At 33.9% G+C, this 14310-nt stretch overlaps 1 protein-coding gene across 5 annotated transcripts in view; it reads left to right on the top strand.

The window, feature by feature from the left end:
• Nucleotides 1–14310, top strand: part of LTN1 (listerin E3 ubiquitin protein ligase 1) — a 111796-nt gene that overhangs the window by 1409 nt on the left and 96077 nt on the right. For all 5 annotated transcript variants that reach the window (XR_013158632.1, XR_013158634.1, XR_013158633.1 and 2 more), the window contains exons 2-6: nucleotides 6702–6905; nucleotides 7326–7424; nucleotides 8175–8405; nucleotides 10553–10605; nucleotides 11357–11537. Coding sequence is in view for 2 of the 5 variants with exons in the window: in XM_077118787.1 (XP_076974902.1) it covers nucleotides 6702–6905; nucleotides 7326–7424; nucleotides 8175–8405; nucleotides 10553–10605; nucleotides 11357–11537 (768 nt within the window). In the remaining 3 variants the exon portion in view is untranslated. The remainder of the gene's footprint in view (nucleotides 1–6701; nucleotides 6906–7325; nucleotides 7425–8174; nucleotides 8406–10552; nucleotides 10606–11356; nucleotides 11538–14310) is intronic.

Raw genomic sequence — 14310 nt, 5'->3', positions numbered from 1 at the left:
ACATTTTTTATGGTACTATGTCCAGTTTTCTAAGAATGCATTTTTCCTGTTTATGATCATTTGATCAGAAATCTAGAGATTTTAGTACTGCATTTCTTAGAACTGTTTTGAAATCTAAAAAATAATAGTAATTTATGTCAATAGATGCTAAATGCTTTACTTCTGTTCTCATTTAATCTTTTATATTTTTTATTTGAAAATTTTAACATTGTTTTTGGAAATTCCAAATATATGGAAAAGTTGCAAGATATTAGAATGACAGTCCATATGTTCTTTTTTTTGGATATATTTTGTTTTTAATTTTTTTATTTATGATACATAACCACATACAAACACAAATATTCTTACCATGTGATCATTCCGTTCTTGTTATATAATCAGTAACTCACAATATCATTACATAGTTGTATATTCATCATCATTATCATTTCTTAGAACATTTGCATCAATTCAGAAAAAGAAATAAAAAGAAAACAGAAAAAAAAATCATACATACCATACCCTTTACCCCTCCCTTTCATTGATCACTAGCATTTCAGTCTACTAAATTTATTTTAACATTTGTTCCCCCTGTTATTTATTTATTTTTAATCCATATGTCTTACTCATCTGTCGATAAGGTAGATAAAAGGAGCATCAGAACAAAAGTTTTCACAATCACACAGTCACATTGTGAAAGCTGTATCATTATACAGTCATCTTCAAGAAACATGGCTAGTGGAGCACAGCTCTACATTTTCAGGCACTTCCCTCCAGGCTCTTCATTACATCTTGACTAACAAGGTGATATCTATTTAATGCAAAAGAATAACCACCAGGATCACCTCTGGACTCTGGAATATCTCAGCCATTGATGCTTTATTTTGTCTTATTTCGCTCTCCCTCCTTTTGTGCGAGAAGGTTTTCTCGATCCCTCGATGCTGAGTTCCAGCTCATTCTGGGATTTCTGTCCACGTTGCCAGGAAGGTCCATACTCCTGGGAGTCATGTCCACATAGAGAGATGGAGGGCAGTGAGTTTACTTGTCGTTTTGGCTGAGAGAGAGAGAGGGGCCACATGTGAGCAACAGAAGAGGCTCTCTTGGGGTGGCTCTTAGGCCTAACTTTGCAGGGTTAAGTTTCATATGAAAAGTTGTCAGAATATTAGAGTGACAGTATGTAGGTTCTTAACCTACATTTGGCTATATTTGCTTTATCTCTCTAAATATATGTATTTTCCTGTACCATATAAATTTAGGTATAGACATTCTGAGACTTAACTCCTAAATACTTCAGCATTTACCTTTTAAAAACAGTGCCATTTTCCTACATAACCATGAGGAATTATAACACTCAAAAATTTTGACTTTGTTAATATGTTATTATCTAAAATACAGCTTTGTATTCTGATATCTACAGTCATCTCAGTCATGTTTTCTATAACTCTTTAAGACATATATATTTATATTTAAACCTTTAAGATCCTGTCACTTATTTCATTTGGTTATTGGTCCCCTTTGATCTAGATAGTCTCCCTTTTTAATTTTTTACTTTTGGTCTTTTAGGGTATGAACTTTACTGAAGAGTCTAGGCTGGTTGGTTTGCTGAATTTATATTTGTTTAATTGTTTCCTTATGATAAGATTCAGGTGAAAATTTTTTTTTACTTTTATAAATTATTTCTAACATTTACACTTTTCACTTTAAATGCAAGATAGCTGGTAAAAAGAAAAAAAAAAAAGAGCATTGAAAAACATTTACTGGTCATTTTCCCCATATGCAGACATCAGCCTTTGGTATTTGCTTTCAGGAATTAGGTAAAAACAAACGAAAACCCCCAAACTTAAAACTGTTCTCTCCAAAAACAAAAACAAAGACAAATAGCAATGTAGAGTTAAGGTATTCTATTAACAGATGTGTAATTTCCATCCAAATAAGTCTCAGTATTAATTAAAAAGCTTTTTATATGCTGTTCCAATCCTTTCCTTCTAAAGTAGATCTTAGTTTGAGCATATGTTTATAAAACTGGCAGGGTTCCTTAATAATCATTAAGGTTGCCACAGAAATTCCCTGGAGCTGGGACTGGCCACCCTAAGTACACAGTGAGGGGGACACTTTTAGGGGGTGCTCAGGGGCATCTGGCAGAGAACCGGAGCCTGATCCTTCCTGCAACAGCCTCACCACTGACTGCTACATGGAAAGAAAGGCTGGGAGTGGGCCCCTTGCTCCAAAGGATCGCAGCCTGTTCCTGCTCCTCCAAACAAAATAAATTTCTCTTCAGCTCCACCTTCGAGCTGGGTGCCGGAATCCTCCCTGCTTGAGTCAGCCTTAGGGTCTGCAGTGAAGTGGCCTGGCACGGGTTAAACTGTTTTTGATAAGAATCCTTCATAGATAAGGGGTCTTTGTGAGTACCTCACACCAGGGGGCACTTAATATATTTGTCCCGTTATTGGTGTTATTTCTTCAGTTGGGTAGGTGGTGTCCCTTGTAAAGGTATCTTTTACTGTTGCCTATTAACTACTGTGTGGAATAGTAGTTTAAGACTGTATGAATAACCTGTCCTCCCACAAATTTCCACCTGATGGTTTTAGTGTCTTTTGATGATTCTTGCTGATATGAGTTAAAAACTTTTGTTTAATTCTGACAATAGCCATAGTAATGAATTAAATTACTATTATCTCATTTTCAAAGTGATGGAATTGAAGCTTAGAGAGAGTAATTAACTTGCTTGAGCTCATGTGGCCAGGAAGTTGTAGTGTTGGGATTTGAACTTCAGAGTGGCAGTCATTCATTCAACGGGAGACTTTGAATACTGAACACCATTCAAAGGTGATAGACAAATGTCTCCTTTTCTCAAGGAAGCATTATTTTGATGATAAAAACATATGAGTAAGCAAATAATTATACTGCATTGAAGAATTATGGTGTAGGTATGAGCAGAAAGAATGTAGAACAGAAAAGAGTTGGATTGACCTGAGATGGACAAATTCCATAAATGATGTTTTGAAGGATCAGTAGGAGTGTTTTGGTCAATGAAAAGGAAGGAAGTGTTTTCAGGCAGAGAGAAAAGATTGTACAAAGGCCAATTTTGAGAGGGCCTAGCATATTCAAGAAACCTTGAATTCAGTTTGGTACTGGAACATGAATGGTGCCAGCAAAATTGGGAGAGAGGTGGAGGCTACTGGAAAGGGAAGGAAAGAGTGGCACAGTTCTGTACATCAAAGGTATTATAAAAGTGAAACAACTACCTACAAAATGGGGGAAAATATTGGAAATCATATATTTGATAAAGGTTTATATCCAGAATATATCCAGAAAGAGTGGGGAAATCGAGGCTAGATTGTGAGAGATCTTGTTAAGTCTTCCTGAGTTTGGTCATTACTCTGTATATTGGTGATTACCACCTTGTACTTCTAGAAGCCAGGTGCAAGAAAATAAAGTAGGCAAAGTGTAGGTAAATAACTGCCAGAAATGGAACATGGTTCTTAATTTTTCTTGAACTATGGGTACAAGTATCTAACATACAAAGATGATAATAGTAACTGTATTTTAAATTCAAAGTAGACATTGAGTAAAAGGTACAATGAGTACTTTATTTATAACTTATTACTTTTTAAATTTGAAACTTTACATCTGATACTTCTCCTTCTGTACCTAATTATCACTTTTAGGACTGGTATTTCTGGTCAGTTCAGATTCAGCCTTGACTCCTTTAGCTTTTAACAATAGTTTTTTATTCTAGTTTATAATAAAATGTTCTAAAAACAAGATTGTTGATACAATTCTGGTATTCTAATGTTATATTTAGTTTCCAGAATAGTAATTCACTAACTTACTTTGTAGCTCTTTATTCATGGACTAATATTGAGGAAGATGAACTGAATGATGCTAGTTCATTTAAAGAGTTTTTAAAGTAGAGAACTATTTTGGAATTAGTCTTAAAAGTTACAATTTTGAAAAAATAAAATTCAGAACATCTTCATTTCTGGTCAGTCATTTTACTTCAGAAGGTAGGTTAGATTGTTTCTTTCAAGGTGAGTTTTCTAAGCAAAGTTTTACCAGTTACGAGAAAATTGATGCACATTTGGATAACCCCTTGTTATCTTTGTACACCATCTTTGTAGAGAACTAAGAAATACATGGGTATTTTCAATCTCAGATACCTATTTCTTACAATTTTCAACAGTCAATTTTTCCACAGTATCTTTCTTATCAACCTTTACAACAAGCTGCATACACTTATCCACCTAATCCAGATGTGCTGCCAGAAGTTTCTTGGACTTATGCTCCGTGGCAACAAGAGCCCTTTCAGCCAGGACATTGAAAATAGTTTTCTGTCTACTGAAATAAAGGAAATTTAACAAGTTCTTCCAAGTAAAAAAAAAAAAAAAAAAGAAAGAAATGAGTTAGTTTAGATGGGTTGTAATGTCATCTTGTTGGTCAATCTGAAGCATCTTTTACTAGACAGAGTTCTGTAGAGAAGCAGCACTAACAGGAGTTCTCTGTAAACATGAGATTGTAAATGATAAAGGTGTCTCACACAAATGTGGGAATGGGAGAGTCCAGAATGCGGAGGACAGGCTGTGAAGCTGGCAGCTCCAATGAAGGGTCTCATTGACCTCCACAGGAGAGGCTTGCTGGCAGAAGAAGCAGTAAAAACGTCTCTCTTCCTCTTTAACAGCCTTCAACTGATTGGAATATCTCATTGTGGGGGAATCTCGCCTTTAGTTGATTGCAGATGTAATCAACCACTGCTGCAATCAGCTAACTGATGATTTAATAAACCAGCTTTCTGATTTATCAACCAGCCATGAAATATACTTGCAGTAACAGTCAGACCAGTGCTTGTCTGACCAGACAGCTGGTTAGATCACCTGGTTAGAACCTAACCATCACAATTCCCTTCCCCTTTAATTAATGAAGAATAAGATAATTTTCAAAAGTTCAAATACTCTCTTTCTCTGTCGCAACTAACTCCCTAACTTTTAGTAAAGGGGGCTACTATGTTGTACATCAGTCAAGCAAACCACTGTTTATGATTCACAACGAAGGAGTGTATCTTATATCTTGGCTTCTGTGTTGATTTTTATGTCCATAATGCAATTTGTAGTCTTTTTAGGTCAGAGAGATTAGGCTTTGGGAATGTGAAATGAGTAAGACTAGTGTCTGCCCCCAAGGAACTCTTAGTCTAGAAGCAGCTGTCACTGGATCTGCCCCATGGTAATAGCTTAATAAATATTTGTTGAATAAATGAATGAAAAGATATCCATTTATAAATTAATTTTACATCATAAAGTGCATACATGCATTATGTGTACATACTAATTATATGAAAGTTGGAAATGAACATTTTCATTAAACAGTACTTAGCACAAATGTTGTTTTCTGAGTTTTAAAGTTTTGTTCTATTTAAAATGCTCGTCATGTCACATTAAACTGATACCATGAGCTACTAACAGGTTATAACTGCAGTTTAAATAGTATTATTCTTGATACCCAAAACATGAGCAACAAAAGGAAAAATAGATAAATGGGATGTCCTCAAAATTAAAAACTTTTGTATTTCAAAGGTATTATCAAGAAAGTAAAACAACCTACAGAATGGGAGAAAATATTGGAAATCATATACTTAATAAGGGCTTATATCCAGAATGTATAAAGAATACTTAAATTCAACAACAAAAAGACAACAACCCAATTTAAAAAAGGTCAAATGAATAGACATTTCTTAAGAAGAAGCTCATGAAAAGAGGCTTAGGATTACTAGCCACTAGGGAAATGCAAATCAAAATGACAGTGAGCTACCATTCACACCCACTGGGATGGCTATTATTAAAATAATGGAAAATAACGTGTTGGTAAGGATACAGAGAATTAGGAACCCTCTGCATTATTGGTGAGAATGTAAAATGGTTCTGCTGCTGTGGAAAACAATCTGGCAGTATCTTAGAGAATATGTATAGAATTACCATATGTCCTGGCAATCCCATTTCCAGATATATGCCCCAAAGAACTAAAAGCAGGAACTCAAACAGGTATTTGTACACCAAGGTTCACAGCAGCATTATTTACAATAGCTAAAAGGGGGAAGCCACCCAGTGTCCATCAACAGGTGAATCGGTAAATAAAACATGGTATATACAGTGACATTTTACTCAGCCATGAGAGGAGTAACGTTCTGATACATACAACAGGGGTGAACCTTCAAGACTTCATGTTAAGTGAAAAAAGCTAGACACAAAAGACAAATATTGTATGATCCCATTTATATGAAGTAAATAGAATATACAAATTCATAGAGTTAGAAATAAAGGTTACCAGGGACAAAAATGAGAATGGGGCATAGGAGTTAATGCTTAACTGGTACAGAGTTTCTGTTTAGGGGGATGGAAAAGTTTTGGTAATGGATAGTGTTGATGGTAACACAATAGTGTAAATAATGCCCCTGAATTTTATACTTGAATATGATTAAAATGGGAAATTTTATGTTAAATATATGTTATCACTATAAAAATTAAAAGGCATGGAAGTAGCTCCTAGGATCATTAATGATAGGTTTTGGTGACAAAGACTCATCTTAGGGGGAACATGGTGATAGATGAACTCTTAGGTTAGAAAAAGAAAGTTCTCAAATAAAATATTATGGGCAAGGAATTGCACTAAAGAAAAAAGTTAAATTTTCAACGCCTTCTTAACTCTTGTTTTTTTTTTCCCTCCTTCGTCAGCCTTCAAACAGTGGTCGAGCTGCAGAACTCCTTGCCAAAGAACAGGGAACAGTGCCTGGATTTATTGGTTTTGGAACAACTCAGAGTGACCTAGGCTATGTTCCTGCTATACAAGGAGCTGAAGAAATAGACAATCTTGTGGATTCTGATTTCCGAATGGTGCTGAGGAAACTTTCCAAGAAAGATGTCACCACAAAATTAAAAGCAAGTTTTAAAGTTTGATCAAGAAAATCCTTTTGTTAAAATGTCATTGGCATATTTTGGATACATAGACTTAAGCATTGTTGATACTTAGCTTCTAGGTTATAAATTAATTTGTTGCCCTGCACTTTATTGCACCACTTTGGAATTTTGACTGAAAGATTTTCCTATTAAGAAATGTAATTTTGTTCCTATAATTTTAAACAGACTTTTGGTGTATATATTTTTTATTTTTTTAAAAAGCAACAGAAAAGTCTCTCCTATAATAGCTTGTGAGGGAACTCTTCAAATTAGTCCATTTACCACAAACAGAAATAATGTATTTTCATTACATAAAGTAGACCAAGTTTCCAGAGCAGAATAAATAATCAGTAGCAAATATAATGGCTTTACTCCCTAATGCTCTTAATAATTTACTTTCAGGCTATGCAGGAATTTGGAACCATGTGTACGGAGAGAGAGACAGAAATTGTAAAAGGAGTTCTTCCATATTGGCCAAGAATTTTCTGCAAAATTTCACTTGTATGTATTAAGGCTTTAGTAGTTTATTTCTATTGTGTGTTTTTGGTCGAAATCATGGGATTATCAAATTTATGTGCTTTATTTTTGGTGAGGAATAGGAAATATGTCAGCATTGTAAAGTACATTGGATTGTTTGGATAGTATAGAGTGTTAAGGGAGTCTATGTTTTAAGAAGTTTTATGTCATTACTAGGTAATTACCCAGAAGCTTTCCAATACTAATATATTTTTGCAACTATTTTATTTTCTTTCCTTGTGTATTTGTTGCAGAAGAATGAAAATGAATTGCTTAATTATTCAAGTTCAAGCCTTGAATCTAATATAATATTTTTACTCACTGGGGGGATGAGGGGGCAGGGAATGAAAATTAATCTAATCAATTGTTTTCCATATTTCTGTTTTAAAAAACCAAACTCTTTTTTTTTTTTTGGAAAAAACTGAATCTCAGCATTTACCAGAGTAAAATTCAATGGCAACCTGCATATAGGCCTCAGTTACACTTCTTGCCAAAAATTAAAATAGAATTTACATAAAAATAGAATAACCCAGGTAACTATATATATCAGTGTATGACCAGTGCTATTTACATTAAAAATCAAAAAACAAATTCTTGATATTTGAAAAATTCATTTTAATTTAGCTCTGTCGATAAATGAATTCTCAGCAATGAGTCATTATCCCCTGACCAGAAGTGTCTGAATTTATTTTTTTGGACTAAAGTTTTATTAAATCACATTTATATTTTCAATAGGATCATGACCGCCGGGTTCGAGAAGCCACACAGCAAGCTTTTGAGAAACTGATCGTTAAAGTGAAGAAACACTTGGCTCCCTATTTAAAAAGCTTAATGGGATATTGGCTGATGGCTCAGTGTGATACTTACACACCAGCTGCATCTGCAGCAAAAGATGCATTTGAAGCGGCTTTCCCTCCAAGCAAGCAACCAGAAGCCATAGCATTTTGTAAGGATGAAATTACAACTGTAAGTTTTTGGAAGCATTCTGTGTCTATTTTTCTTTTTTAATTCTTAAGAAATATAAAGCATAATACAATGATAATTCTTTTATCTCACATTGTGGGGAAAGTATAAGTAAACTATGTCCAACTAGTGAAATGTTGCCTTTTTAAAATGGTGCTGAGCAAAATTAATCATTTTTTACTTTTAACAAAATATTATGGTTTGGATTTTCTAAAATATTTAAAATTTTCTGTTTTAAATTTATCATATATTAATTTATGAATTTTGATTCATGCTTTATAATATATAATCTAAAAAAAAGAATACTTCTACAATATATTATTTTCCCCTTCTGTTTCCATGTCAGTGCATGCATACAGATCTGCCTCATTTTATTGTTAGCTCTCTGTTGTTCTTTTCTATGGATGTACAATAATTTATTCATCTCTTTCAACACACACACATATACACACAGGTTCACCCCAAATTTTATTACAACAAACTGTACTTTAATTACTATTCTTGATTAGATCTCTTTATACCCTTGTGGGAGTGATAGTTACTAGAAGTTGGTATGTTGCATCAAAGGATAAAAACATTTAAAATTGTTATAGATACTGATAAATTACCCTTCTAAAGATCATAAAAATTTATACTGCACCTTGTGCATAATCCTACCTAAATGTACTCCTCACTCCCTGTTTTTCTGCTTCTTTCAATTCATCATCTCTCCTGTGGTTTCCCATTACCAGTACAAGTCCAAATTCCTTATCTTGGTCTACAGGGCTCTGCATGATTTGCCCCCTGCCTGCCTATCTGATTTCTTCACCCTGCATTGTCGTCTACCCCCCATTCCTCAACCCCATGCATTCTACCTTGTTCCCTATTCAAGTTCTTGGTTATTTATTCCTCAAGTATGCCAAGCTCGTTTTTCTGGGTAGAGGGTTTGTAGATTTATCATACTCTCAATGGGAATTCTCTCCCTGATCTGCAAATTCAGAATCATTGGTTTATTTAAAATACCAAGTGATAATTGTTACGAGAGTGGAATGCTGTTCATTTGGTCACTAAGAGATTTAGGAAATAGATTTAGAAACAACCAGTTTGGCTGTTTGTTCATACATCTTTTTTTTCCTTCTTTCTTTCTCTTATTCTTGGTTTTGTTATGGATGGATAACTGATCATGACATATAGATTATTTCGTGCACTTAATTTTTCTTTAGTTGGCTGTATGATAGTTTGTAATTGTTGGGTTTGAACTTTCCCAAGTTTGAACTTTCCCAAGTTCAAAACCAATTGATCAAAGAAGAGTCAAGTAGATGAAGAAACCAATTGATCAAAGAAGAGTCAAGTAGATGAAGCTCAAAATACCAACTTTGTAGGCAGTATATTATACTGTCTGTAAGAACATGGACTCTGGGTCATACCATTGGATTCTAAACTCACCCTTTGATTAATTAGGTGTGTGACCTTGGCCAAGTTCCTTAAACTTTCTGTCTCTATCTTCTCATTCATAAAATGGCAACTTTAACTGTACTTAATAGATTTTTTGTGAGGATTAATTTAGTTAGCCCATGAAATGTGCTCAAGCAATGCCTGGTGCATGGAAAATCTCAATAAATAGTAGCTGTTGTTATTGCTGATAACATTGGCACTAGGACAGGGGGTTCTCTAGTACTGCATCTAGAATTAGGCTGACATACACAGTATTTGAAACTTTAGGCTTTGCTCAATGATGGAGCAGAGTACAATGTGTATTTTTATAGGCAAGAGCTCTCTAAAAGAAGAGAGAGGAAAGCAGAGCCTAGTTTCTGTCCCACACTCACTAATTGGGAATTCCACTTCACCTCTGTGCAAAAGGAGTGGGAAACCAAGAGACCAGTAGTGTGGAAGAGAGAATTCCTCTTGATGGCAACTGGAGGTGTTGGAAAGAAGTACCTTGTCCTTACTCTAACAGCAGCAAATAGTATGGAATGATAAGGAAACAGAAACACATAGAATTCAAACCTTAGTAGTAATTCTGGAAATATTTTGTGGGCAAAGTAAAAATTATTAGGTAAGATGAGATTTATGGGGATTTTGAAGATGGATTTTACTCATCTGTGCTCTATGCATCATTGACAGTTCAATAAAATCTCAAGTCTTTGGGATTTTTCCCTATCCCCCCATAGGTGCTGCAAGATATTCTTATAAAAGAAACACCTGATACCCTTAGTGATGCACAGTAAGTCATATTGTTACTATGTAACTGATGTTAAGGATTTATTTCACTTATAGGTAATTGATGATTAATTTCAGTAAGTCATTTTTTAAAAAGAAAGGATTCTAAATGTTGAGATGAAATACTTAATATAATGCTATATACCAGGTACTATTTTATGTGCTTTTACTTGTAAGTTGTTTTACGTTAACTTGAATTACATGGGAGCTACACATTTGGTTTTTTTAGAACGGTGTTTTTAGAGTTTCCCCACATTTATCTTTCCATAGTCATAGCAGGAACCATTTTAAGGTCTAGTTGAAAAATAGCTGAAGAACTGTGAATAGTTCTATTGAAAGAATAGTAAAATGTTCTGTTTACTTTCATTCTTATGTTTTAATTGAGCTTTTAGGAATCTATAAGGGGAAATAATCTTAGCTGCATTGATATTCATTCCCTAGAATCACTCTGTTACCTGCTGCTGAGACTAGTATGCTCACATATTTATTTTAATCCATGGCTTTTTGTCTATTTCCACCTTGTGTTAGAAGTAAAATATATGATTAAACTACTGTGTTTTGTGGTTGTCTTTTGAGGAAGATTAGCACAGGGAGAAAAGAAGATAGAAATAAAGTAGTATGTTAAAAATAATCTTTTTTGTCATTTTAAAGCAACTTATTTATTTTAATAATAAGATTTTTAAAATAGAAATACCAAATTTGTAGTTTGGCTTATTATCAGCCCTTATGTATGTTTACTTTCTTTTCTCATCAAGAACTGTGCCAGAAGAAGAAAGAGAAGCTAAATTCTATCGAGTTATAACTTGTTCTTTATTGGCACTAAAGAAATTGCTTTGCCTCTTGCCTGATAATGAAATTGATTCTCTGGAGGAGAAATTTAAGTCTCTTTTATCACAGAATAAGTTTTGGAAGTACGGAAAACACAGTATACCTCAGGTATCGTAATCTTTTTTATTTTAAGGCATTTCTCTGATTTCCGTTATTTTTTCCCCCCTAATTTTGTTAGTATAGCATTATGTTTAAAATTCTGCTTGAATATTACTTTATTTTCAAATTTAAATTATTTAGTTTTTGGACTAAAATTAATTAATTTAGTTTTTTTATATCAGGTTCGGAGTTGAATTATCATACTTCTCTGTTCATGACAACTTATTAGTACATGGTTCTCCTCATTTACTGTATCTGTTGTCCCTTTTATCTTATCTCCCTCCCCATTTTTCACCATCGCCAGCTGATAATGTAATGTATTTAATATATATCATTTGGTTTGTATGTGTGTTTTTTTTAAATTATTTTTATTTTTTAGAGAGGTTGCAGTTTTACAGAAAAGACATACAGAAAGTACAGAGTTCCTTTGTGTTATCTCCCACCCCACTCAGTTTTCCCTGTTATTACCATTCATATTAGTGTGGTACATGTTACAATTGATAAACCAATATTACTATATTACATCGTTAGCTAAAGTCCATTTTAAAATGTAAATGTAAAAGTTTACATTTTAGGGCTTTGTATTACACAGTTCTGTGGATTTTTATTTTTTAATTGTGGTAACATAAGTACAACATAAATTTCCTGTTTTAACCACAAATATATAATTCATGGTGCTAATTATATTCACAGTGTTGTGATGCCATCATGAGTTCTGTTAAAACTCTGCCATCGGGCGGGCCACGGTGGCTCAGCAGGCAGGGACGCTTGCCTGCATGTTAAAAAAAAAAAAAAGCTCTGCCATCACCCCCAATAGAAATTTTGTACCATTTAGGCTTTAACACCCCATTCTTTACTCCTTCTCCAGGCCATGGTTACCTGTATTTTATTTCCTGTCTGTTTGTATTTGCTTGTTCTGATTACTTCATATCATTTTCTTAATGGCTTTTGAGCTGTAGAGGTTTTAATTTTTATGAAGTCTTATTTATCAGTTTATTCTTTATTTGTACTTTTGGTGTCCTATCCAAGAAATCTGTGCCTGTGCCCAGGTTGCAAAGATTTTCTGTTTTATTATGGAAGAGCTATAGTTTAGGTCTGTCATCTATTCAGAATTAATTTTTGTATATGGGTGAAGGGGAGAGTCAAAATTACTTTTTTTAAAAATGGGTATTAATTTGTTGAAAGACTTTCCTTCCCCACCGCGGCTCTTTGGTCGAAATTCACTTGGCCATATATGTGGGGTTTTAATTTTAGATTTGTGTTTCATTGAACTATATGTCTTTCTTTATACCAGTACCACATTGTCTGGATTATTTTTGCTTTATAGTAAGTGTTGAAATCCTCCAACTTTGGTTTTTTTTTTTTAATTGTTTTTGGCTGTTCTAGGTCCTGTGCATCCTAGTATGACATTTTATAATATTCTCCACAGGGAAGATGTTTTCGTGGTTCTTTGTTGCTAATGTGAAATGGGTTTTCTTTTTCAATTACTATTTTTTTTACTTGGGCAGGCACCAGGAATCAAATCTGGGTCTCTGGCATGGCAGGCGAGAACTCTGCCACTGAGCCACTGTGGCCTGCCCAAACTTGCGTTAGTTTTAATAGTTTGTCTTTAGATCTTTGCAAGTATATGTTATAGCCTAGTATCTTGCTGTGATTATACAGAGTGTTATGATTTCCTTTCCAGTTCTTTCTTTTTTTTTTTTCCTCTTATCCCTTTGGATTGGTTGGGTCCTCCATTGTCATTTTGAGTAGCAAAAGTGGTGTAGAGCAAGGCATCTTTTTCTTGCTGCTGACTTTAATGGATATAGTTCTAGATTCTCAATATTAAGTATGATGTTTGCCGTAGTTTTCATAAAGTTCAAGAATTTCTCTTTTCTTCTTAGTTTGATGAGCATTTCTATATTGAATAAATGCTGAAGTGTGTGTCCTTGATTACTTTTTTCAATCTGTTTATGTGATCATGTGGTTTTCCAGCATTTAGGACACGAACTTACCATGCTGTATGGTTGGTTGTCTTTTTAAATGTGTTGCTGACATTAATTTGGTCATACTTCACATTAAAAAATATATAAATGTTTTGTGGTGTTAAAATGTATATGTGTTGTGTAGTTTTTTTTTTAAACCCACAAAATCTATTATTCTCTTATACTTTCAATCTTTATTTAGATTCCCCTACCTATTTGTTACTTTGCGCTTTTCCTTTCTTCATCTCTTAACCTTTCATATGGGATCATTTACTTTTGTATGGAGCATGTTCTTTTGCATTTCTTTTTGTGTTGGTGATGGACTCTTTTTCTCTATCAGTTTTTGTTTCACTCTCATTCTTTTTTTAAAAAACATTTTTATTGACAGATCTTCACACACGTATAGTCCATATAGTCAGTGACTCACACTATCATCACAGGGTTGTCTATTCATCACCATTATGATTGTTTAGAACATTCGCATCACTCCAGAAAAAGAAAAAAGGAAAAACTCAGATCCATACCCCTAACCCCTCCCTTTACTAGTTTTTCAGACTACCCTATTTTTTTACTCTTAATCCATCCGCCCATTATTTATTTATTTTTTTGCCCTTATTTTTTCACTCATTTGTCCATACCCTGGACAAATGAGTGAAAGGGAGCATCAGACACAAGGTTTTCATAAATGCCTGGTCACATTGTAAAAGCTATATAGTTATAACAGTGTCTTCCAGAATCAAGGCTTCTGGAATACAGTTCAATATTTTCAGGTACTTCTTTATAAGCCACTCCTATATATAACAGACTATCTCCAGGAT

Source organism: Tamandua tetradactyla, chromosome 10 (genome assembly GCF_023851605.1).
Source record: "Tamandua tetradactyla isolate mTamTet1 chromosome 10, mTamTet1.pri, whole genome shotgun sequence".
Lineage (NCBI taxonomy): Eukaryota > Metazoa > Chordata > Mammalia > Pilosa > Myrmecophagidae > Tamandua > Tamandua tetradactyla.
Note: the sequence above shows the minus strand (reverse complement) of the source record. Positions and strands in the feature narration are given on the sequence as shown.